Source organism: Colobus angolensis, unplaced genomic scaffold (assembly GCF_000951035.1).
Source record: "Colobus angolensis palliatus isolate OR3802 unplaced genomic scaffold, Cang.pa_1.0 Scaffold464, whole genome shotgun sequence".
Lineage (NCBI taxonomy): Eukaryota > Metazoa > Chordata > Mammalia > Primates > Cercopithecidae > Colobus > Colobus angolensis.
In genome coordinates this window covers 439,415-466,225 of record NW_012118088.1, presented here as the reverse complement: position 1 = coordinate 466,225, position 26,811 = coordinate 439,415, and the positions used below count along the sequence as shown (strand labels likewise).

Sequence of the window (26,811 nt, the reverse complement as noted above, 5' to 3'; positions counted from 1 at the left end):
TTGCCATGGGACACAAACATCACCCCTTATTCCACGAAGCCCTAAGCTGGACTCTGCCTATTGCTGTTAAGACACTCTTCTCTTGCCTCTGGAAAGTAACTGCTGATAAATTACTATGGCCTCTCTTGATTCTGTGCTTTCTGCTTCCTTGGCCACTAGTTTCTGATTCAAGGTCTTGAGTAAGTGTGACCAAATGTCAGTGCTTGGGTTGTGTGCCTGCCCTGGCTACAGGGGGGCTGTGAAATGAGTATCTGTCATTTTCATTATCTATAGTAGGAGACTGACTGTGTTCTTACACATATGCAAAAGAAGGGTTCAGATGAAGACTGGCCTAAAAGATTGATAAATATCCCTTTAAAGACCATATTAATAGTGGAAGATTAAAGGGAGAGTATGTAGTTAGTTTAGGAAAAGGGGCTTTGGAATAGGTATCATATTAGCACCTGAAATGCTAATCTTTGAATTTTACCACCTGGATCTGGATTCATGGATCCCAGATCCCAATGTGGCTTCCTGATTGATTGGAAACTAGCCCTGAATCACAACTCAATTGACTAGAACTCTAATTATTTCCTTTCCTGTTTCCTACACTGGGACTGGATTTTCTTCCAATAAACTTGTAGTTCCATGTTTAATCTTCTCAAGAACCCAGTTGGTTCTATTTTAGTAGAGGCACATCCCACATAGGAGTTAGGTCCTAATGTCAGCACCCAAGTTGAAAATCACGTAGAGTGAAAAATCACCCATGATCCCTGTCTCTGTGGTTAAGCACGAGCTGAAGTCATTGGCTTGAATTTAGGGATCACATCATATGGAAGAGATCATATGCACCTTTTTTTTTTTTTTTTTTTTTTGAGATGGAGTTTCATTCTTGTTGCCCAGGCTGGAGTGCAACAGGGCAATCTTGGCTCACCACAACTTCTGTCTCCTGGGTTCAAGCGATTCTCCTGCCTCAGCCTCCCAAGTAGCTGGGATTACAGGCATGTGCAACCACACCCAGCTAATGTTCGTATTTTTTTTAGTAGAGATGGGGTTTCACCATGTTGGCCAGGCTGGTCACCAACTCCCGACCTCAGGCAATCCGCCTGCCTCAGCCTCTCTACGTGCTGGGTTTACAGGCGTGAGCCACTGCCCCCAGCTTCATGTGTACCTTTCAACACCAGAATTATATTCAGCACAAAATGATACTGTCACTATGAAAGTCAAAAGAGAAACTAAGGGAATTAGATGATTTCCACGTGCCATTTCATGCACACAGAGCGAATGTGTTCATTGAGGGCAAACATGGGCATGGACAGAATGATCATACTATTTAAAATTTAAATTCTTCTTTTTTTAGAGACAGGGTCTTGCTCTGTTGCCCAGGCTGGAGTGCAGTGGCACAATCATAGCTTACTGCAGTTTCGAACTCCTGGGCTCAAGTGATCCTCCTGCCTCAGCTTCTAAATTCATCTTCTTCTCTCTATTTTTACACTTTCACAAGGATCACCCACGTAAAACCACTCCTTTTCTTGACCTTCTTCCCTCCATCATTAGGAGAAAGTAGGAATGGTGGGGACTTTGTGCACTCAGAATAAGATCATCCTTCCCCCTGTAGATTTCATATCAGCACTCCAAGGTGTGACTAAAAGTCCCAGGACTCTGAAAGCTTCTGACAAGGCCCCCACTTCCCATCCCTCCATCCTGCCAGCACCCCATAGCCTTGCCTCCACTATCTGCCTTGTACTTACTAGGCCTAAACTTATCATGCTTTTTTTTTTTTTTTTGAGACAGGGTCTCGCTCTGTCACCCAGGCTGGAATGCAGTAGTATGATCATAGCTCACTGCATCCTTGAACTCCTGGGCTCAATTGATCATCCCACCTCAGTCTCCTAAGTAGCTAGGTCTATAGGTATGCACCACCACACCTGGCTAATTGTATTTTATTTTTAGAGATGGGGGCCTCACTGTGTTGCCTAGGCTAGTCTGAAGCTCCTAGCTTGAAGCATTCCTCCTGCCTCAGCATCGCAAAGCGTTGGGATTACAGGTGGTAGCTACTGTGCCCAGCCCCCTCATGCCTTTTAATCCCATATCCTGCAGTTAAAGCAAAAGGCCCAGGACTCCCAAGTCACCCCTAACTCTCCAGGCTCTCATCACTATGCTCTCTACAGAATGAGAGGGAATCCTCCAACACCCAGGGTACACCAGCACCCTCCCCTGCTTGATTTATCTCCATAGTACTTATCACTACTTGGCAGACCATATATGTTTTTATGATTCACTTATCTGTCTCCCACCACGAAAAGATAAACTCCACAGGGGCAAGGGGTTTCATCTGTTTTATTCACTTCTGTATGCCCACCACCCAGAAGAGTGCCTAGAATATAGTAGGATTTGATAAATATGTGTCAAACGCATGAATGGAATAGACTTTTGTGGTTCTTCATAATCTTTGAAATAGACCCCCACCCATGCCAAGCGCTGTTTGGAAGCCTCATGCCTTGCAGCCTCTCTTGCATAACAAACCAGCCCAAGCCTGCACTGGCTATGCCATTTGCATCGACGTAGTACAAGGAGAATTGTACGCCCTGGACTCGCTGACAAATAGCAGCCTCGGGTGCAGTCATCTGCCTTGCATGAAATATAAAACGATATGACTCATGCAGCTATGATCATCCATTTGCTCCTCCCAAAACCAGCACATGCCAAGTCCTGAACTTAATCCTGTCTTTCAGAGCAGCCACTCAGAGATCCATTTCCAAGTGGTAGTTACATAGCAGAAATAAATAAATAAATAAATAAAGTTTCACAGTAATGTGATCCATCACATTCTGCCAGCCAAAATTCTTTGCCTGCTCCTCAAATGTAGGGTCCACAAGCAAGAGAAAGAAATACTGGGGTCCTCTCTGTGTCTCCTCTTAGAGCAAATGGTCTCCTGTTTGAGGCTCTGAACCATCATTGGTGACACAGTCCGTCGAGATTTTCTACCACCATATAGAGCTGTCCAAACTTTGCCAGGGCAGTGGGCGATGCTGCCTGGCAGAACACATGCCCAAGTTAGTTCTGGAGGATTCCTCCCCCACCACAGATTCTAATTTTAAAAGCAGCTGAAGAAAGAGGCAGGGCAGGGAGGAGCTGAGGGAGATGAAGAGATGGAAAGTACAGCAGTGTTCACTTACCGGTAAATGATGCCCTTACTCTGTAAGAAGAACAGACCGATGGCAATTTCTGCAGCGTAAAATCTGAAATTAAACAAAAGAAAAAAAAAAAGCAATGGAGAAACTCAAGGACACCATATACTTGGCAATGCTCAGAATTCAATACAATATTGAACTAGGTGCAGGGCATTAAAGAACCCATGGATGGTCAGCTAAATAGCTCATAAAATGCTGAGAGTACGGATGGATTCACAGGGTGGTTTAGAAGGTGATGGGGTTGCCTTAAGGACAAATTGGGTGTAGGCAGAAGTTCAGCAATTGTATAGTGGAGAGGGGGCCATGGGATATGATGAGCTGGATGGAGAATTACGGTTTCACTAGCTGGGCAACATAGTGAGGCCTTCTCTCTACTAAAAATAAAAGAAAAAAAAAATAACTGGGAGTGGTGGCACATGCCTGTGATCCCAGCTACTTGGAAGGCTGAGGCAAGAGGATTGCTTGAGCCCAGGAGATCAAGGCTGCAGAGAGCTATAATCAGGGTCACTGCACTCCAGTCTGAGCAACAGAGTGAGACCCTGTCCCCCAACCCCCACAAAAAGAGAGAGAATTATAGTTTCAGACTGTATAGCAAGTTAAAATTATCTTGACAATAGCAGCTAACATCTGTTGAAGGTTTACCATCTGCCTAGCACCGTTTTAGGCATTACCTGATTTAATCCCAATAATAATGCTGTAAGGTAGGTCCTGCTATTATCTTCGCATTCCTCAAATGAGGAAACTGAGGGTTAGAGAGATTAACTTGGGCAAGTTACATAGCGAACGAATGGCACAGCTGGAATCAGAAACAACATCTGTCTAAAGTGTAACCTCTTATTGAAGGTCAACCCATAAAGAAAGAGGTTTCGAGAGAACTGGGAAGCCCAGTTATGCCACAAATGTTGGGCAGGGCTTTGGGGAACTATGCAAAGTGTCTTGACATGTCTTGTGTGACAACAGAATTAAAGCCTATGGTCAATTAGATGTTAGAAGTAAAAGCAAAGCTAATCCTATTAGAGTCATGCCAGGAGATATGAATGGCTAGATTTGGAAGCACAAGAATAATGCAAATCCTATCAGAACACAGTGCTCACAACCTGGCCAGGTGGGAGGAGAGGGGGCAAGCTGAACTGGGTGGGAGCCACCGAGCCTCTGGTATGACAGGGTGGGGTTCTAGATGAGCTCTGGGGGCTCTATGGAGAGGCAATAAGATCCTAGCAAACTCCCCAGGAGAGGTTATCATTGCATTGCTGATTCCTACAACTTGCAATGTTCCTAAGCAGGGGAGTGACATGATGAGATTTGTGTTCTGAAAAGAAGAGACTGTAGCTGCCTTTTAAACTGAAGGGGATGGAGTTGACTCAGCAGAGGAAACACATTTCCAACAACCAAGAATCAGTCTCCCCATCCCAGGAACCACAGACCATTGCCACTGAGCACCTTGATCCTTCACCCCCGTGGAGTGAAGGCATCTAAGAGGGAGAGTGGTATAAGATAAAGAACACGTGCAAAGAAACACTGGGGTCAGAATTCAGGAACTGCTTCTTACTAGCTCCATGAATATGAGCAAGCTTTCAAAACCTTGCATCTCCATTGTCTTGTTTGTAAAGCAGAGGTGGTAGCATCTCCCTCCCAGAGTTATTCTCAGGGTTGAGATGATGTTTGTTAAGCACTTAGGGCCTGGCTCATAGTAAGTTCTCAATAAATATTAGCAAATGGACACACAAAATCTACAGTGATAATCCCCAGGGAAGATACAGGGCCTTTCTAAGCAGTCAGGGACATGAATTAGAAATAAAGAAATAGCTGTGGTTTTAGAGCTTTGAGTTTTGTTTTATTTTTCAGAAGAGACTACAGTGTGCGCCACCATTCCCAGCTAAGTTTTTTATTTTTTATAGAGATGATATCTAGTCATGGTGCCCAGGCTGGCCTTTAACTCCTGAGCTCAAGCGATCCTCCAATCTCAGCCTCCCAAAACAGAGATTACAGATATGAGCCATGGTGTCTGGCTGAGCTTCAGGTTCTTAGCTGGTGTCAGAAAAAAAAAAGAAGCATCTCATATTAAGCAGAACACCTTTCTTCCCTGGCTAAATATTTTTTCAAAAAGATGCCCGAGGTGTTTAAAAATCCCTCTTTGGCAAAAACAAACAAACAAAAAACACCCAAAGGAACCACTAACCTACCCATTTATCCCAAAGAGAAAGCACAGCACTAGTTCTCACTTACACAGCATGGGGCTCCTTGAACCGGCCAACTTGCTGGATGTGATACATGAGGTCGCCCCCGTTGACATACTCCATCACAAAGTACAGGCGGTCCTGGAAGAGGACAGCAAACAGTAACATTAGCATCCTGTAGCTTCTGGGGCTCCAAATGGACAGTGAGGTAAGAGCTGGAATTTATGATGAAAACTTCCAGGACTCTCTGACAGATCCCTGTTTGCCGGGCTTGCTGTTTCCTCAAGGGTAACGTTTTTGTTACTGGAACTATGCAAGCGAGCATAGGTGATACACAGATAATTTTTTTCATTAACAATTACAATGTTGGCTAGGCATGGTGGCTCATGCCTACAGATTACACCTGTAATCTCTGCACTTTGGGAGACTGAGGTGGGCAGATCACCTGAGGTCAGGAGTTCAAGACCAGCCTGGCCAAAATGGCAAAATTCCATCTCTACTGAAAAACAACAAAAGGAAAAAAAAACCAAAAATTAGCAAGTCATGGTGGCAGGTGCCTGTAATCTCAGCTACTCAGGAGGCTGAGGCAGGAGACTCGCTTGAACCTGGGAGGGGGATATTGCAGTGAGCCAAGATCATGACACTGCACTCCAGCCTGGGTGAGAGTGAGACTCCATCTCAAAAATAATAATAATAATAATTACAAGTTTATATTTTTTGCTGGAAAATATAATAATTATTATATTTTAGCATATTTATGCATATAATATAGCATATTAATATTGTGACTTAACTGATATTATTGTTTAGGATAAGGCTGATTTTAACAAAAAGTGGAAAATATTAAGTAAATAATGTTACAGATGATCGGTAGCTGTAGTAGCCAGCCTTTATGATGCCCCCCCACCGCCCCAATGATTTTTCAAACTCTTGGTATTTATGTACTTGTGTAGTACCTTCCCATAACGAATAGGACTGACCTGTGTAACCCATTGGATATTGCAAAAATGACAATGTATGACTTCCAGGAGTAGCACATAAAAGACCTACAGCTTCCACCCTGCTCTCTCAGATCACTTGCTTTTTGGGAAGCCTGCCGCCATGCCATGAGGATGCTCAAGCAGTACTATAGAAAGGTACATTTGGCAAAGAACTGAGGCCTCCTGCCAACAGCCAGCACCGACTCCAGTCCTGTGAGAGAATCACCTTGGAAACAGATCCTTCACCCAAGACAAGCCTTCAGATGAATAGAATTCCAGCTGGCAATCTGATTCAATCCTTTGAGACCCAGAGCCAGATCAACTAGGTAAAGCATTCCCAAATTCCTGCCCCACAGCAACTGAGATCATGAATGCTTATTGTTGTTTTAAGCCATTGAATTTTGAGGTCCTCACCAAAAGATAACACAGTAGCTATCAAAAACAAAAAGATGAATTATCAAGGTTTGAAAAACAGTAACCTAGGAAGGCATGTCCAGAAGTAAAAGAAATGGGGCCAGAAAAAAATCTGTGTCCTAATCAGGGAAGTTTTCAGCATGTCTTTCAAGGGATATTGTGAACTTCTTCAAGTCAGGGGCTATGCCCTTCTTGGCTGTGTAAGCCCTGTTCCTGATAGCACAACTAGCACATAGTAGGTGCCCAGAGAGTGAAAGGGCACAAGCTTTGGTGCCAAAGACACTTCCTTTGGAAATCTAGCCCTGTCTCTTAATAGCTGGATGTATCTGGAGAAGTTATTCAACACCTGGGTTTCCTCATCTGTCAAGAGGAGATAAGAGTAGAACCTCAGTGATGTTGCTGGGATTAAATAAGACAGATGTGTGTTTTGGTCCTTGGGCAACACCAATATGTGACTTGTGTCTCTCCTTCCATCAGAGGGTGTTTGCTAAATGAATGAATCACTTTGTCTCTTCTTAGAGACTTCTGCTTGGGTGAAATCTCTCCTTTACGCTACATTCCTTTGGCTTGCAATGGCAGAGTCTGCGCTAACGAATTTGGGAACTGAAGTCCATCTTATGTTCTCAGCCTAAAAAAGTCACTTCCTCTAACCTACCCAATCTAAATTCGGTCTGCTGTTATACTCTTTCATGAAACCCTGTGGGCTTTTTTCTTTGCTTTGCTTTTTTAAATCTCTGACCACATCATAATTTGTTAATTATATTTTGAACTTAATGGTTATTTATTTCATCTATCTATTCAAGTAAAAAAAAATGTATAGAGTCCTACTAGGTACCAGGTTATAGATGGGTGCTGAGGATAGAGCAGTGAACAAAACCAACAAAAATTCCTGGCCTTTATCTTTCATTCCAGCAGGTAGACACAGATAAAGACAATAAATGCTAAACATTATAAATAAATTATAGAGAATGTTAAAAGATAGCCGGGCACAGTGGCTCGCGCCTGTAATCCTAGCACTTTGGGAGACTGAGGTGGGCAGATCACCTGAGGTCAGGGGCTCAAGACCAACCTGGCTAACATAGTGAAACCCTGTCTCTGCTAAAATATAAAAAAAAAAATTAGCTGGGCATGATGGTGCGTGCCTTTAGTCCCAGCTACTAGAGAGGCTGATGCAGCAGAGTTGCTTGAACCTGGGAGGTGGAGGTCGCAGTGAGCCAAGATCACACCACTGCACTCCAGACTGGGCAACAGAGTGAGACTCTGTCTCAAAAAATTAAATAAATAAATAAAAATAAAAATAGAAGATTAAAAGATTAAAAAGTGCCATGGGGAAAAAGCAGAGCAAAGTATGGAGGATTGGGAGTACCAGCTTGATGAGATGGGAGAAAGGAGTTCCAATTTCAATAAAGTATTCAGGATAATCTTATTTAGAAGGCGATCCTTCAGCAAAGACTTGAAGGAGATGACGAAAGCAGCTATGCAGGTTATCTAGAGTGAGAGTTTACCAGGTGGAGAAACAGGCTGTGCAAAGGCCCTGAGGCTAGAGTACACCTCATGTGCTTGGAGAAGAAAGAAGAAGGGGGACAGGGTAGGAGATGAGCCCAGAGTGGTGCTGAGGGACTCATCATGTAAGGTCATGTAGGCTAATACAAAGGTTCAGGGTCTCACTCTGAAAGAAATGGACTAATGTCAAATGTGACTGAACGTTCACACAAATCCGGAACCGTGTAAAAATTGTTTACCACTATGTACCAATAGCCCAGCACCATGCCTGGCCAAAGCGAGCCATCAGTACACATTAATTAAGTGAAAAATGGGTGATCCTCGAGGCAGCAGGAGTTACTGGGTCTCCAAAGCACCATTCATACAGTCAGAAGAGTGGAATGAAAGCACGGACTCCACGTTTTCTGACTACTGGGGAGGCTTGGGAAGACCATTTTATATCCCCGAGCCTTGATATCTTCACTTATAAAATGAGGATAACATATTCGATAATCTCTAACAGACTGACTGAGGGGCTGGAACGAAACATACATAGGGCTGCAAGCTAAATGTGATGAAAATGAGATGTCCTGGCAGCACTGCCTGAGTATTGACACCAGACCAGTGTTTTCCAAACTCAAGTTGTATCTCCCTTTAACTGATCATTAAATCAATTTGGTGGGTCATGATCAACTTAAACAACAACAACAAAAGAACAGAAAAAAAGAGGTCAGGCATGGTGGCTCGCTCCTGCAATCCCAGAACTTTGGTGGGACCAAGACAGGAGGATCACTTGAGGCTAGGAGTTTGAGAACAGCCTGGGGAACATAGCAAGACTCTGCCTCTACCCCCCCCCAAAATAAAAGATTAGCTGGGTATAGTGGTGAGCACCTGTAGTCCCAGCTACTCATGAGGCTGAGGCAAGAGGATCGCTTGAGCCCAGGAGTTCAAGGCTATAGTGAGCCATGAGCTATGGTGGTGCCACTGCACCCCAGCCAGGGCAACAGAGTGAAACTCTATCTCAAAAAAAAAAAAGAAAGAAAAAAGAAGAAAGAAAAACAATGAAATGGAAATTATCAGTGCATGCTGCACAGAACACCACTAAGTACTTTTTGTGGAATATATGTTTTGGTTATATTTATATGTTGCCATGGCTGAGTCACAATGTAGAAGGTGACTTGCTGTCTAAAGTTGCAAAGCTATTGTGAGGGGCTATAAAACCAGAAGAAGAGGTGGTGGGAAAGTGAAGCAAAGATTTCACCTTTTAAGTCAACACAGTATTTGAAGTCTTGTTGCACTACTTACTAACTGCAACACTGAGCAGTTATTTAACCTAATATTGGGCTTTCTCTTCTCCTGTAGACGGGACATTTTTGACTTGCCCACAGAGCGTTAAACAACAACACATGTGTAGAGTGTCTAACATGATGCTGGCCATATAACAAACATTTAATTCACCATTTAAAAAAAATCTTCCTTACAGCACATAGAACTTTATCTTATATGTAACGTCATATGTGCATTTATCAAACGTGGGAGTGCCTAATAACTACAACAACAATAACGAAATTAAGCTCTCTTGGGTATTTACCACGTGATGAGCTGAATGCTTTACATATTTTGTCTCACTTGTCCCTCTACAAAACTCAATGTGACAAGTATAATCATTCTCTCCCTTCTAAAGAGGAGAAAGTTGAAGCTCAGAAAGGGTAAGTAGGCCGGGCGCGGTGGCTCAAGCCTGTAATCCCAGCACTTTGGGAGGCCGAGACGGGCGGATCACGAGGTCAGGAGATCGAGACCATCCTGGCTAACCTGGTGAAACCCCGTCTCTACTAAAAAAATACAAAAAACTAGCCGGGCAAGGTGGTGGGCGCCTGTAGTCCCAGCTACTCGGGAGGCTGAGGCAGGAGAATGGCGGGAACCCGGGAGGCGGAGCTTGCAGTGAGCTGAGATCCGGCCACTGCACTCCAGCCTGGGCGACAGAGCGAGACTCCGTCTCAATAAAAAAAAAAAAAAAAAAAAAAAAAAAGAAAGGGTAAGTAACTTGCCAGTGGTCTCTCAGCTGATAAGTTGCTGCAAAGCCAGGATCTGAACCTTAGGCATTTGTTCCAGACTCTACACTCTCAACCCCTCATGAGGCTGCCTCCAGTGGGTACATCTTGTATGAAAGGCTCTGAGCTAGACATTGTACGGATGTGTGGATGTGTCCTCCCCTCAAAGAGCTTCCAGTCCAGGAGGGGAGAGAAGGCACATGGAGATCTAGTGGTACATCAAGACAGAAGCTGGCAGGTTACAGGAGAGCACAAGTTAACCAATTTTTTGTTGTTGTTGTTTGTTTTTTTGAGACAGGGTCTCACTCTGTCGCTCAGTCTGGAGTACAATGGCACGATCTCTGCTTGCTGCAGCCTCAACCTCCCAGGCTCAAGTGATCCTCCTGCCTCAGCCTCCCCAGTTGCTGGGACTACAGGTGCACACAACCACACCTGGCTAATTTTTGTAGTTTTCATAGAGACAGGGTTTTGCCATATTGCCCAGACTGACTAATTTTTAGAAAATGAATGGTTTTTATTTCTCAGACCAATACTGCTTCACCTTCTCAACATGTCTAATGAGAAAAGGAGGTGAAATGATCACTTATGTTCTCAGGGTCCAAGGTATAGGAGATTTGCCAAAAGGTCACATATAAGTTGATGGTAAAATGCAGACAGTAAGCCAGAACAGCCGACACCCAGCCCCTGGTTCTTTGGTTTTTTCTTCTTCTTTTTTTTTTTTTAATAGAAAACAAGCCTAAAAATAGCATCTGTCTTTGCTGCACGTTGAAGAGAACCAAAACACTTGCTTTTAAAAATTATTTTTAAAGCTAGCAGATGGCATCGGCCGCAGAGAGAGAAGTAAGTGAGAGAGAGATTTCACTCGCTTGCTTTCTGCTCGGAAGAACTCGGCTTGCCCCCCAAACTCATTAGTCAGAATCCCCACATTGGGGCATCGCTCCACTGTGGGTAAGGCCGTGTTTTGTGGTATATTTCTACCACTAACCATATGCAGGGAAACCCTAAGATCTATCATCTTTTAACTGTACTGAGCATGTGGCTTCGACACACCAGCGCCTAAGCTATTAAATGTTATGGTTGGCATCTCACTGTCCTTTTATTTCTGAACAAACACTTAATGATGCCCACTCTATGCCAGGAGCAATTCTATTGCCAGAGATGTTTCTGTGGATAATCCACAGTGCCAGATGTTAAGGATTCCCAGGCAAGGGACAGGGGCCAGATAAATTTCCAAATGGCCGTGTTTCCCAAAATGGGTAGGAGATCATTTTGAGTAGTCCACGGATGTATGATGGTTTCACCTTTATGGCTTTGTATTTGTTTTAACGTATATTGTGGAAAATACAACTAAGCACTTTAGGCTCCTGATTTGATGGCTCTTATTGCTGGAGAGGGAGAGTAAAATTCATGGAGTCATATAAGAGAAAAAGGGGGAAAGGTCGGGTAAGACCAGATTATGACACACTGCCTAAGACCATCCACCCAAACGTGACTCATCTCCCAACGGGCTTTAAGATCTTTACCAAGTTTCTCCCCCTCCTCTACTAAAATTGACTTATTTTTAAAAAAATTTTCATTAACTCAGTTTAAAAAACTTAAACACAATTATTTTAAAAATTTTAAACTTCATACCAAAGTCATAAATGGAAATTCATCCTCTCTGTAGAAAAGAAGTGCATATCTGGGCTGGGTGTGGTGGCTCCCACCTGTAAGCACTTTGGGAGGTCGAGGTGGGTGGATCACTTAAGGCCAAGAGCTTGAGACCAGCCTGGCCAACATGGTGAAACCCTGTCTCTACTGAAAATACAAAAATTAGCCGGGTATGGTGACACACACCTCCAATCTCAGCTATTTGGAAGGCTGAGGCACAAGAATGGCTTGATCTGAGGATGTGGAGGTTGCTGTGAGCCCAGATCGTGCCATTGCACTCCAGCTTGGGCAAGAGTGAGACTCTGTCTCAAAGAAAAAAAAAAAAAGAAAGAAAGAAAAAAAAGAAAGAAAGAAAAGAAAAAAAAAATCTTTACCAAGTTTGTCTGCCTTTTCTACTAAAATTGACTTATTTTAAAAGTATTTTTATTAACTCACTTAAAAAAAACTGAAACACAATTATTTTAAAAATTTTAAATTTCATACCAAAGCCATAAATGGAAATTCAACCTCTCTGCAGAAAAGAAGTGCATATCTGGAGTCCATCATCTTTATGCAATATCCAGTCTGGCTCTGGTACATCAATCCTTTAAATTACTTATTTTAAAAATAAATGCAATGTGTTCATGTACCACCAGGTTCATCTCCCACTCCACAGTAAGCAACATCAAAATCTGGAAAACATTGTCAGAAGCACTCCAGAGCCAATCTGGAGCAGAGAAGTGAGTTTTAGAACTTTCATCCAGCGCTTATTTTTGCAAGTCATGGCTTTAGGCAGGCATTAAAAGGATGAAAATGATGAATAAGGTTCAGGCTTGCCCTCAGGGGAATTCAGAATCTTGGTTAAAACAAATAGACAACTAATTCAAATGCTAATCTAAAATAGAATGTGGCCGGGCACAGGGGCTCATGCCTGTAATCCCAGCAGTTTGAGAGGCTGAGGTGGGAGGACCACTTTTGAGCCCAGAAGTTCCAGACCAGCCTGGGCAACACGGCAAGACCCTGGCTCTACAAAAAATAAAAAAATTAGCCAGGCAAGGTGGCGCACACCTGTAGTCTCAGCTACTCAGGAGGCTCAGGTGAGAGGGCGGCTTGTGCCTGGGAGGTCAAGGCTGCAGTGAGCAGTGATTGCACCACTGCACTCCAGCCTGGGTGACAGAGTGAGACCGTGTTTCAAGTAAAAGTAAATAAATAAATAAATAAATAAATAAATAGAATGTGATAAAAGAAAGTGCATGAGAGGCATAAAGAGCGAACTATGGGGGCTTCAGCTAACTAAATGGACCTCATGTACTGCCTCCAATTCTTACATATTATTCCCCTCCACAGCACCCTTAAATTTACTTTTGTTCCCCATTCCTCCTATGAAATTATTGCAAAATCTTCCTTATCACCACACTTAGTGTTTTTTGATTAGGGCTTATTTGTTGGACTCTAATATATGACAATCAAAAGAAGTATTTCTTGCATATCGACTTGAAGTCCAGATTGGCTCTCTCCTACTTACTCAATTTTTCAAGAAGAACTTGTCACAGCTCAGAATTTCAACTCTCATCTCTCTGGGCTGATGAGTCTTGACTTATATTTCTATGCTCTCCCTGTCTCCTGAGCTCCAGTCAGCTCCAGCTGGCTACAGGACGTTTCTACGTGGGTGTTCCACAGTCAACTCCAATTAAAAGCTCGGAAAGGCAAACTCACCATCTTTCTCTTCAAACTGGCCAGTCTGCTTGACTTTAAAGGGCTTCTTCAAAATTGTCATTGTTGTTGTGATTCTTCATTACATGATTATCACTGCCCTCTAAGTTTCAAGTGCCTTCAGGTAATTTAAAATTCCCCTTCTCCTTAACCTCTCATAATCAGTAAATAAATAAAACCAAATGTCTGTCTGTCACTACATTATGCAAAATGGTTGGCTAGAATTTCCCAAATTTGGAACATGAGTATGAGGATAGTCTGATTTAAAATGATGACTGGGTGGGAGGTGCAGAATTCACCTGGAGGTCTCCAGAGGAAGCAAGGGAATTCAAAGAGACAATCTTCCCCTAAGACAGCTGAAAATGGAGTGTAACATGATGCCTGTGTGACTGCCAGGGGGACACCTGCCACTTTTAATCAGATACCATGAACAGAGAAAACCGACCACGTGTGCAGCTCTATGTACCATGCTCCAAGGGGAGTTGCTGCAAGACTTTGTCTATTTAATGATCTTTAATGATTTTCCAAGCTGGTCTGTGGATTCATCCTGTCTGTAAGCTGATCCCTTTACTGCTCAGAACCATCTGTTTCTCTCCAGAGAGGCTGTGTAGTGCTGTGGTTAAGAGCCCTGGTTCTGGTATCAGCTAGTCCTGGGTTCTAGTTGCAGTTATACTGGATACTTGCTCTGAGACCTTGGGTCAGTTACTTAGAGTCTCCACCTTCCCAAAAGGGGGTAATGACAGCTTATTCTTCATAGGGGTGTTGCCAAGATACATCAGATGACGTATGCCAAGTCCATGCAAACTCAAAAAGCCTTACCCAAGTAAGTGTGCACTTAATGACATGTGTTCACACATAACTTTTCTTTCCTCTGTATTTTATAGACTTGCAATCACTGTCAGATTGTAATCACAGTTGATGCTCCTCTAGCTTTTTTTTTTTTTTTCAGCTTTCTAAGCCTTGTCCCTCCACGTAGAGGCCAAAGTTTTCAAAGGCTAGAACTACCTCTATTCTTCCTTGGAATTCCACAGATCTTTGATTATTGAAGGAATATGCAAAGGCCACCATTGAGAAAACAGAGAGCACAAGGCTGTGTCTATTCCTACCTGCCCCAGCTCTATTTGCCTGGGTTGCATTTCTGATTCATTTCCTGCACTCAAGATCCTTGGATGGCTTTAGTTGGCTAAAGCCCTAACACCTGCCAAGCTCTCACCAGTTTCCTCTCCTGGGAGGCAATGACGCCATGTTTGTACCACTAAGCTATAATTATGTCCTGCTTCAATCCAGTTAGTCTCCTTCCAAGATGGCGCCTCTCACCTGGCATGAACACCAATTATTCCCTCCCTATAGGAACCCCTTTTAAAAGGTTCCTAGTGAGTTAGTAGTAGCCAATTGATAGCTGATTGGGCCAGGAATAAACACCTGCCCCAAGCTGAACCAACCAGATTGTCTTTCCCATGACTATGATTTGAAATGCAGAGAATTTGCCAGATACAAACTGCAAGGAGCTAACAAAGTCATGTTTACCAGAGCAGGGAGAAACAAAGAAAGCAAGGACAAAGAAACCTAGAAATTTATTCTAGATTGCTTTAGGATTATAGATTCTAGCTCCTCATGAGGCCCAAGTACACCTTTGTCTTTGGGTGGTTTCTTTCCAATAAAATCCTCTTTTTTTTGGTTACCTGCATAGATTGCACAGCGGTCAAGTCAGGGCTTTTATGGCACCCATCACCTGAATAAGGTACATTGCACCCATTAACTAATTTCTCATCAACAGTCCTCTCCAGGCTGGGCACGGTGGCTCATGCCTATAATCCCAACACTTTGGGAGGCTGAGGTAGGGGGACTACTTGAGCCTAGGAGTTTGAGACCAGCCTGGGCAACATAGGTCTTAACCCCATCTCTACAAAAAAACTTTTAAAAATTAGCCTGGCATGGTGGTGCATGCCTGTGGTCCCAGCCACTTGGGAGGTCGAGGCAGGGGGATCACTTGAGCCCAGGAGGTCCAGGCTGCGGTAAGCCATGATTATACCACTGCACTCCAGCCTGGGTGACAAAGGGAGATCCTGTCCCAAAAAAACAAACAAACAAACAAAAACACACACAAAAAACACAAAGTCTTCTCTGTTTTTTGGAGCTATTGGAGATAGTTTGGTGGGGAGCAGGGGAAGGGGTGTTCTGTTTCTTACAACTCGATCATTGCTGACTGAGACAACAGCCAGAGCCACCTGCAGCAATGCCCTTAAGTCCAACGATATCCTTGGGTACTGCTGCCAGCCCAGAGCCAAGCCCAAGTTACCAGGACCCCTGGGACATTCTTGGGGCTCATTCTTGGGCCATCAGGGGTCCACTCTACAAGTGGGAATCATCCTCAACCCCTCCCTGTCCTCTCTTGCATTCTGAATTGACGTTCCTCCCAGCATGCCTTGCAACTGAGTTATTGCTGGGCCATGGCAGCAAATTTGGGGAGGAAGTAACTTCTGTCCTTCAATGACTCATAAAATCTAATTCTATTTAAAAAAAAAAGAGGTGCATATGTTCAATTGAAAAGAAAACAGTTAAAATAGATGTTTTGCTGAAGAAACTTAACTGCCTGTGCCCACTGGCAGTTGGGAAATTGCATGAATGTGCCGGGCTGACAATTGTCCCTGAGAAAAACTGCAAAAGGACTGAAAGAAACATAATTCTTTTGTGCCTATGCAGCAAGGTGCACCTCCAGCCCAGCTCTAATAATGCCGGCAACCTCCATTTCATGTTTATTATATTTATTCACCATCTCTTTTAATCCTCCCTGATTAGGGCCACTTTAAAGATGATGAAACCCATATTCAGAGCTGTTAAGTGACTTCTTAGAGGTCATCTAGCAAGTAATCACAGATCCAGATTCACCTGACTGTGGAGTACAGGCTTATTATCCCTTTGTGCTTCTAGGACAATTTGCCTAAACCATCCAATGAGCAAATCTCTGAAAACGAAACCCCCTTCCGGGAGCTTTTGCATCTATTTGGGTATTAACTTTGCCATCTTGTGGTACATTAAAAAAAACTTAAATGGCTATATTATAACTACTTCTGAAATGACGTAAGTTCAAAAAGAAGGCACTTACCCACAGACCCCTCCCTAAATCAAATCAATATTTTGATTTGTTTATGCTCCCTTCTGATTCTTTTCCATGTGAATATTCAATTTTAACACACTTAAAATAATATCTTGAATAGGATTTAATACCCTACATTTTCTGTTAACACCGTGCCGTGCATATGTTTGAAATATATTTTTATTCCAATATAAGAATATTTCTGATGTAACTTTGCTTTTTTAAATAAGTTTTTAAAAATCGAATTGGCATCATTTTAAAATTGATCTTTTAAAAATGGTTTTGTACATTGCTGGTTGTCTCCTTCACTTTCATCCGGTATTTTGACCACTTTCGAGATTTTTTAAAAGTCTATTAAGAATCTTTTATCTTCAAAATTCTAAGTCTCCAGCAAGAAAAACATCAAATTTACAGCATGTTATATTGGATTTGTCTCTTTTTTAAAAGGTAGCTGATTCAAAAAGAATTCTGGGTCACAAAATACAAAATGACAATCCACCGGGGCGACACCGGCCTCCTCGCCGTTCCTCGAACAGGCGGAGCATGATCACGCCGCGGGCATTCACACGCACTCTTCCTGCTGCCTGGAACACCCTGTCCCCAGATAGCCGCCCTGCTCCCTTGCTCGCCCCGGTCTCTGCTCAAATGTCATCCTTATCAGAGAGACCTTCCTTGATGATCCTATCAAAAATAGCATCTTTCTGCCCCAATCCATCCATCTCCATCCTCTTTACTTTGTGTCATTATTATAGTTTATTATCAGTCTCCCCCGAGAGAATGTAAATTCCAAAGGAACAGGGACTTTATCTGTTTCGTACCTCATCATGTTTTGGGGCCTGATACAATTATTTCAATGAATAAGTCTTTGTTGAAATAATCAGTAAGCATTAGTACTCTCTGTATACAGGCAGTAATGCTCTTTTACGGATACCGCCTATTCCAGCTCCACTGCCTCCTCTGAAGCCCTGCTCTGCAGATCCAGGCCATGCAATGCTAGAAAATGAGTGGGAGCCAGATGACCATTTTCGAGGACATCCCCAGAAAGAGGTGTCACCTTCCTGCTCACTTTAGCCATAATAACGATGGTTTGCCTCATGTATATACAGTGCTCCCTAAATTTTAATAATCATTACCATGGATAAAATCTTACCTAACCCTTGTAATATCCCTGTAGGATAAGTGGGGTGACTCTTTTATAGTAGGAAAAAAAAAAAAAAAACACCCAAAAGCCTATTAGAAAACCTGACCTCAAGCCCTGGAGTTGCCACTTACCAATTGTGGAACTTGGGCCATTTCATCTTTCTGGGGGTCAGTTTCCATTGAGTAGAAATGTGGACCATAGTACTTACAGTGTTTTTGTGAAGATTAGATGTGATTGTAAAATTAAAAATATTTTATATTTTATTTATCAGTCTGTAGCTCAGGCTGGAGTGCAGTGATGCAATCACGGCTCACTGCAGCCTTGACCTCCCAGGCTCAGTTGATCCTCCTACCTCAGCCTCCTGGGTAGCTGGGACTACAGGTACGTGCACCACTCCCAGCTAATTTTTTGTAGAGATGGGATTTTGCCATGTTGCCCAGGATGGTCTTGACCTCCTGGGTTCAAGCAATCCACTTGCCTACACCTCCCGAAGTGCTGGGGTTACAGGTGTGAGACACTGTGCCTGGCTGTAAAGCGAAAATACTCCATAAACCAAAACCAAGAATGTGAAGTTAAGGCACAGATAGGTTAGCAAAGGCTTCCAGGTTTGGGGTTCTAGAGTCTTGAAGAGCAAATCTTAGCTCCACTAGTTAGCAGCTGTGTGACGGTGCATGAGTTACTTAACTTCTCTGAATGTCAGCATTCTTGTCTGTAAATTAAAGTTAGCAATAGGACCTTTCCAATAGAGGTGTCAGGAGGATAAAATGCGATAACACAGCTAAAGTGCTGAGTAGAGTGCTCAACCTATTACTGTTAGCTGCTGCTTTTTGTTCTTGTTTGTATCATCATTGTCAAGGCCATTTTGGTGGTAACTCAACATGATGTACTAACAAAAGCTTGGGCTCTGAGCTCAATGAGCCAATGACCCAGTACTGTGTTGAGGAAGAACTACCATGCAGCCCTGATCCTCAATCCTTTCACCTGCAAAATGGGACAGTAGATAATCACTTTCATTGTAAGACTTTTGTGAGGCTGGAATGAAGCAACGTTGTTGAAGACCCATGCATGGTAGAGGCTCAGATGGAACGTCAAGTTTCATGCAGAGATAGAGAAGCTAAGAGGTGGAGGTACTGTGGCTTCACTAAACAGGTGAGAGGTGACTATGGCTAGATTAGAGCACAGGCTCCTGGTGGAGCCTGGAGACAGGCCTGCAGGGGGGATTCCAACCCAGGGGTGTCGGGTGGAGTGGTCTTTGGGTGATCCATACTCAAAAGACCTCAGGATGGGTGTGGTGGCTCATACTTGTAATCCCAGCACTTTGGGAGGCCAAGGTAGGAGGATTGCTTGAGCATAGGAGTTTGAGACCAGCCTAGGTAACATAGCAAGACCCTGTTTCTACAAAATATTTTTAAATATTAACTGGGCATGGTGGTGCATGCTTGTAGTCCTAGCTACTAGGGAGGCTGAGGTAAAAGGATCTATTCAGCCCAGGAGTCCAAGGCTGCAGTGAGCTATGATTGTTCCACTGCACTCAAACCTGGGCCACAGAGCAAGACCCTGTCTCTAAAAATATATATACTTATTCATATACATATAATACACATACATATACATATATATATAACTTCTAAAAAAAGATCTCAGAGCATAGCAGTTAAATGCAAAACTCTTTAAAGCCAGACTGCCTGGGTTCAAATCCTGGTCCTGAAATGCACTAGCTGTGTGGCCTCAGTCCCCTGGTCTACACAATGGGAATGATGACAGAACCTATCTAAGTTGTCATGAGACTTAAAATTGTTTGCCTTGTGCCTCACATATAGTAGGCATTATTATAAGTCTTTGAAAATACATTTAATTTATGCAACATTAAAATATATGTGCTTAGCCCAAAAAAAGTGAGAAAAAATAATTTAAATTGGAGCATTTCACTCAATGAGCATATGCGCAGAGTGCAGGTGAGATGGAAGGGGATCTGCTCTTCCCTCAGCCAACTGCACTTGGCATCCCAGGGTCTCTTGCTTGCAGTGAGTGTGTCTCCGCAAGCACTTTTTTCTTTCAATCGATACAGTGCCTAGAGATAGACTAACGACTTCATCTGACCCTCAATGACTGAGAAAGCAATCTGTGCCATCCTTGGCTTTGCCAGATGGGGAGATTCTGCACTGGTCTCCAACATGGGGAGGTCTTCATTCCCATGTGCATTAGTCCATTCTCATCAGTCCATTAGACATACCTGAGACTGGGTAATTTATAAAGGAAAGGGGTTTAATTGACTCAGAGTTCAGCATGGCTAGAGAGGCCTCAGGAAACTTACAATCATGGCAGAAGGGGAAGCAAACATGTCTTTCTTCACATGGCAGCAGCAAGGAGAAGTGTAGAGTGAAGTGGGGTAAAAGTCCCTCATAAAACCATCAGATCTCATGAGAATTCACTCACTATCATGAAAACAGCATGGAGGTAACCGTCCCCATGATTCAATTACCTCCCACTGGGTCCCTCCCATGACACATGGGGACTACGGGAACTACAATTCAAGATGAGATTTGGGTGGGGACACAGCCAAACCATGTCACCACGCAAGATCCAAACCCACTGAGCTCTTGTGTTCTAGGCTGTCATGGTTCTCAGTCTCTCTTCTCTGGCACATGACAATCCCTGGAGGGGACCCACAGTTCTGCAAAATTTCTATGTACACCCAGCCCCTACTCTCTAATTCCAGAAAGCATATTGCAATACAGGTGAGTGGGATGGTTCAATATTAAAAGAATTATCTCAAATCTACTCTAATCACTTTTAAATCAATAAAACACAAACAAATACACCACAATGAACATTAGTCACCCATGATTAATTTCTCCCTCTCTCAACATATCCAACTGAAATGGAAAACTGCTGCTGCTCAGCCTCTTTGCTAGGAACAAGGTCCCTTTCTTAGTTGATTTACTGCACAGAGACTGCCCTTTGCCTGATGATGTCAATGAATCCATTTGGGGATAACCAATGGAAAAGGCAGAAGGTAGGGGAGTAGGGGAGCCTAGAGGTTTAAATCCCAGCCCTCTCTCTATCACCACTTGAACACCTTTAGGCCCTTAAATCCCCATGGTAAGACTAGAGATTTGGACTAGCAAGGTTAGGTGTACTCCTTTCCTGGTCTTTGCCAAGTCTCCACTGTATGATGTAAATTACCATTCACTTAATATTTTTCTTTCTATTGTCTCTCTTCTTCCACTCAAAGCAGTTTATTTTAAAAGCCAACTTTGGCCGGGCATGGTGACTCATGCCTGCAATCCCAGCACTTTGGGAGGCCGAAGCAGGTGAATCACTTGAGTCCAGGAGTTCAAGACCAGTCTGGGCAACATGGTGAAACCTGGTCTCTACTAAAAGTACAAAAATTAGCTGGGCATGGTGGTGTGTGCCTTTAGTCCCAGCTACTAGGGAGGTTGAGGTGGGAAGATCACTTGAGCATGGGAGATCGAGGCTGCAGTGAGCCATGATCATGCCACTGCACTCTAGCTGGGGAGACAGAGCCAGAATCCATCTAGAAAAAAAAAGCCAACTTTAGCCACCCATGGAGCACAATAGTGAACCTATTTATTATCTTGATAACTATTAAATAAAGAGAAAGAATCAAGCATTTATCCTGCCTTTTTCACATGAACTATACCACCAGGGAACCAAGGAATAGGTGAAGGGAGGCCCTTCTTTATAAAGGCATTCTCACTAGTAAATGAAAAATAAATGATAGAATTAGAACATCACCATTTTACAATCCCTAATGAATGAACAGATCTAGGCACCAAGCATCAGTCGCTGCCAACGTCACTATGAGAGACAACCAGCCATTATACGCCTTCAGATGAAAGAACAGGCCACCATCTATGGTCTTGCCAAAGAGATCCTAGCTGAGTCTGATCAAGCCTCCAGAACCAGCTGCCAATTGCGTGAAATACAGAAGACAAAGGAAATGTGTTGAGGTGCCCCAAGCCTCTCTCGTCAGTGAAACCCAGACCGTGAAAATGTGACAGGTCACACAGCCCAGGATATCTTCAGCAGATAATAGAACAGATAAAAGAAAAGAATTAAAGAGAGAGGGAAATCACTAAAGACATCAAATTAGATGCAAAGTGCTATAGTGTCCCATCTCATATATGGGTTGGGCTCTAAAATCAGTCACTCTACTCAGTAAGTTGAGAACTGGATATACCAAAATTAATCTTGAAAAGTCCCCAAAACATCTTAAGTCACCAGGCCATTGGCCCTGAGAAGCCTAAAAGGCATCAATTAACTTTGTACCCCTTCGCATTTGGGCTCTGATCTCTCTGTCCTTGGGTATGGAAACCAAGGTCTAATTTGAACAGGGGAAAGGTAGGACGTTACTTAAAGCAGGGACTCTTGCTCTTGCATGAGGCGCATGCAAAGGCCTCTGGCAACCTGCAGAGATGTACTCGTGCATTTATCCAAAGGGCTGGAGGGCTGAATGGAACCATCTAGAGCCACAAGCTGTGAACCTTTTCACCCAGCTCCTGTCCCCAAGTCACCCCTTGCTGTCAGAGAAAGGCCCTGCTCTGTTGATTATAAAACCAATTGCTTGAGTTCCTTTATCTGAGTTGAGACAGCACCTGCCTCAGGGGAGAGTGTTTCTCAGTAGCAACCTCAGAACTCTCAGCTGACTTTCCTAGGCCTTACATCTTTCTGTGTCTAGAAAGGGAAGGGTGCAGGTATCTCTGTGGTGGGTGCTGCTAAGATAGCTTTGGCCAAAGCCTAGTGAAGCCCTGGAGGTGGAATACCCAGGGCCATGGGACAAGTTACCATGGTCTGGAAGCAGGAGTGGAGCTGGGTCAGGAAGGGCGGCTTCCCGGGCAGGGCCAGCACCCGCTTCTCCACCATAGTGCACTCCACGTCATCATCTTGGATCACGACATCCTTCTTCAGGATCTTCACAGCATAGAGCTCATCTGTGCCTTTTCGTTCTGAAAGCATGACCTGGGAAAGAGAGCAAGCATGTCAGGGCAGTTGGAAGGAGTCTGGGGGCCAGTTATGAGCAGCTGGTGTTCATTTGTAGCCACACTTAGCTTTGTATAAGTGCCCTCTGTTGATTCTGAAACAACAGATAATGTTTTTCATTGACTTCACACTTTTATATTTTCAGACACAGGGTCTTGCTCTGCCACCCAACCTAGACTGCAGTAGTATGATCATGACTCACTGTAGCCTAGATGGTAGTTACATGATCATAGCTCACTGCAGACTCGAACTCCTGGACTCAGCGATCCTCCTGCCTCAGCCTCCCAAGTAGCTAGGGCTACAGGTTAAGTGCCACCATGCCCAGCTAATTTTTTTATTTTTTATTTTTTGTAGAGACAAGGTCTTACTATGTTGCCCAGGCTGGTATCCTGGCCTCAAGCAATCCATCTGCCCCAGCTTCCCAAAGTGCTAAGATTACAGGGCTGACTCTGCATCCAGCCCTGACCTCACACTTTGAATAGCTGAACTCAATCAAGAGAGGATGGTTCCAGGGGAGATGATTGTATATTGATCCCTCTGGGGTAAGAGGCAATGTATCAGTGCCTAGCTAGAAGGTAAGTCCCATGAAGGCAAGTATCTTTGCTGGTTTGGTTTACTGGTGTAACTCAAGAGCCTGCAATAGCTCCTGGCTCATAGTACATGTTCAATAAACATTTGTTGAACGAGGGAATGAGTGAATGACTGACAAAACTACAATTAGAGCACTTGTTCCTTTATTAATTCAAGTATTTAATGTTCACTAAGAACCTGCTAAGCACTGGGGATACAGCAATAAATAAACAAGCACATTCTCTGACCCTTAACTCCAGAGAGGAAGAAAGATTTTGCAAATTAATTACAGAGATGATTAATTTAATATTTTAACAGCCTCTCTGTTGTCTTGGGGCTTCCTTCTATGAGCTGTGCTGTGGTCATATTCCGGGTCAGTTAACCGGTGTTTTTTTCCGCGTGTCACCCCTTCTCCCACCCCTCCAACCAGGAGGAACATTCTTTGAGCATTCTTTGGTTTTGATTGTGCCAGAGAGAACAACGACCAGCAGGGTTCTCTCAAGAAGCCTTATAGGAAGCACAAGGCAGAACCACATTATGAAGAATCCTAACCTGGTTTGGGGGCTTCTAGGAAGGCTTCCTGGAGGAAGAAACAATCAGACTGAAGTATACACTGCATACACTGTGTCAGATATTTTGCAGGCAATAATATTAATCACCACTACATTTTTGAGCACTTTTCTACGGACCAAACAATTCCAAGCTTTCACTTGTTGTTATTCATTTGTATTGCATAAGATCCTAGGAAGTAGGTGCCACTGTGAGTCCCATATTGCAGGAAATCAAGGCTCAGGAGGGTAAGGGAACCAATTAGGGCCAGAGTTCAGGTGATGTAGGAAATTAGATGCTACACCCAACTCAGCTGGAGGACCAGAGGATACAACAGAGACCTGAGGCTAGAAGGGGTGACACACAACAAGCTTAGCAGCAGGAAGGCACCTCTGCACACCCCACCCAGCTCTTATCCTGGCACCAAAAGGTCTGGCTAAACTCATGCACAGAAGCTTCCAGATCATGCATCCATGCACTGAAGCTTCTGGGCTGAGCTTGCCAACTCACAGCATTCCCATCTCCTATCCTCACCATCTTCTCTCTCATCTCAACCAGAGTGGCAAAGGCCACGCAGACCCAGGGATTTGGGACACCTTAGGAAAAGAGTCCCTGTCACACACTTCCACAGCAAGAGGACTCTTATTAACCTCTTTCTTCTCCAGCACCACAATAAAAAAGAAGAGTTGCCAGTCTGAGTGGCTCCTGCAGACCCATTTGTTTACATGCATGGCAAGACAGGGCTCCGAGTGCTAGGATGGGCATCTTCAGTTTATTTCCTGCCACCCTCTGTTCTCTCTCTGGTACCCAAGGGCTGTATTTTCCTTCCTCAATGCTTACTAACACAGAAACAATGACTCAAGGGAGTCACTTCCCTAAGATGTAGAGTCAGATGGAGACAGGGACTTCCTGCTCTTGGATTTGAGAGAGAGCTGGGGCCAGGACCAGTGCAGGGAGGGGTCAGGGAGGTGACTTAGCTGGAAGACAAATGAGCAGAGGGATCAGAAGAGTTTTCAGCTGAGAAACTCCAGAGCCCAGTAGGAAGGGCTTGCTGCTGAGCTGTCCTTGACAGCGGACACCCTCTGATGTGGTCTGGCTGTGTCCCCACCTAAATCTCATTTTGAATTGTAGCTCCCATAATTCCCACTTATTGTGGGCGGGAACTGGTGGAAGATAATTGAATCATGGGAGCGGTTTCCTGCATACTGTTCTAGTGGTAGTGAATAAGTCTCACAAGATCGGAGGATTTTATAAGGGGTTTCCCCTTTCTCTTGGTTCTCATTCTCTCTTGTCTGCTACCATGTAAGACGTGCCTTTAGCCTTCCACCATGATTATGAGGCCTCCCCAGGCACATGGAACTGTGGGTCCATTAAACCTCTTTTTTATAAATTACCCAGACTTGGGTATGTCTTTATCAGCAGCATGAAAACAGACTAATACATCTTTCCTGACCCATCACCACCGCTCAAGGCACCATTCAACAATCCTGAATATCTGCAACTACCTCCCACTCCCCCAACCAAGAGAAGGAGGAGCCCTAGACACCTTCAATGCAGATGCAGTCATGATAGGACATCTTAGCCTTCCGCATGGAAGAGAGACAGGGCAGAATGGCTGGGAACTTCCCCCTTCATCAGGGACAGCGGTGGACATCCTACATCTGTGTCAATTACCCCCATTTCGTAGATAAACACACTGAGGGTCAGGGAGATTAACTTGCTTCAGCTAATGATTGTTCTGAAAATGCAGCTCTGACTGTGCCACTTGAATACTGAAAGCCCTTCAGTGGCTCTTGAAAGCCAAACAATTCCATGACCACATCCTGTTCTTTCTTTTCCTTTGAACATTTGACTCCCACTGTCTATGACGTCCTTCCATGCTGTTGCACTGCTTTGAGAATCTGAGATTCCACTGGGCTGTTATCTCCTCCTCTAATCTGGAGGTTCCATTTAGACCAAATCCACCACTCCCTCCTCTGGGCACCAGGGCTGCTTCGTAACTATGTCAGTTACTGTAGCTCAGGCTTTTCCGCACTGCAATCATTCATATCCCTTTTTTCACATTTCTTCCTGCCACCTAAACTGTTATTTGCTTAGCATTTTAAAAATCTAGTCACATTTCAACTTAACTAAATTTGAAAAGGAAACTTATATCACCACTATTAATGGCAAGCCAGTATCACAAGTCATAAATGGAAGATAAGCATAAAAATAAATAAAAGCAAAGCAGTGCCAGTAAGTTCTAGCTATATACTGCTGGCTGCTGAAGGTTCTGAGTCAGGCTTTGTGTCTTCTCCTTGTTAAAGGAAAAAATTATATTAGAAAGTTGTTAGAGAGCATATTGCCATCAAATGAGATTTTCTTGTTCAAGTAATTAGAAAGAGTAAAAGAAAGCACAGAAAATAACCTTATCATAATGTGGTTTAATTTTATTTAATAGCACAACTACATAGCACCTAAAACAATCTCAAGTAGCAATTGAAATCTTGCAAATCAGCAGTGCTATGTGCTCTGCATCTTAGGAAATACTATTGCATTTGTACAGATAGTTTTAAAAATCAATAAACAGGGATGTGTGAAGATTCCCAGTGTCTTGCCCTGTCCTCAACAACGTGCCCTATACTGATTAAAGGAAAACAGAACTGACATGCAAAAAGCACAGCAAAAATTTAGAAATAGAAGCAAACTGAATTCTAGAGCAGGAGCCAGGAAACTTTTTCTATAAAGGGCCAAACAGGAAATATTATAGGCTTTGCGGGACGGTCTGGATCAAGTGAATGAATGTGGCCGTTGTCTAATAAAACTTTATTTACAAAAATAAGCAGTAGCCT

At 43.5% G+C, this 26,811-nt stretch overlaps 1 protein-coding gene across 1 annotated transcript in view; it reads right to left on the bottom strand.

Annotated features, from left to right (window-relative positions):
- PRKCB (protein kinase C, beta) overlaps positions 1-26,811 on the bottom strand; it is a gene marked incomplete at its 5' end in the record, with an annotated part of 390,293 nt that overhangs the window by 43,543 nt on the left and 319,939 nt on the right. The window contains 3 exons of the mRNA XM_011958268.1: positions 3,159-3,221; positions 5,400-5,491; positions 22,667-22,840. Of these exons, the coding sequence (XP_011813658.1) occupies positions 3,159-3,221; positions 5,400-5,491; positions 22,667-22,840 (329 nt within the window). The remainder of the gene's footprint in view (positions 1-3,158; positions 3,222-5,399; positions 5,492-22,666; positions 22,841-26,811) is intronic.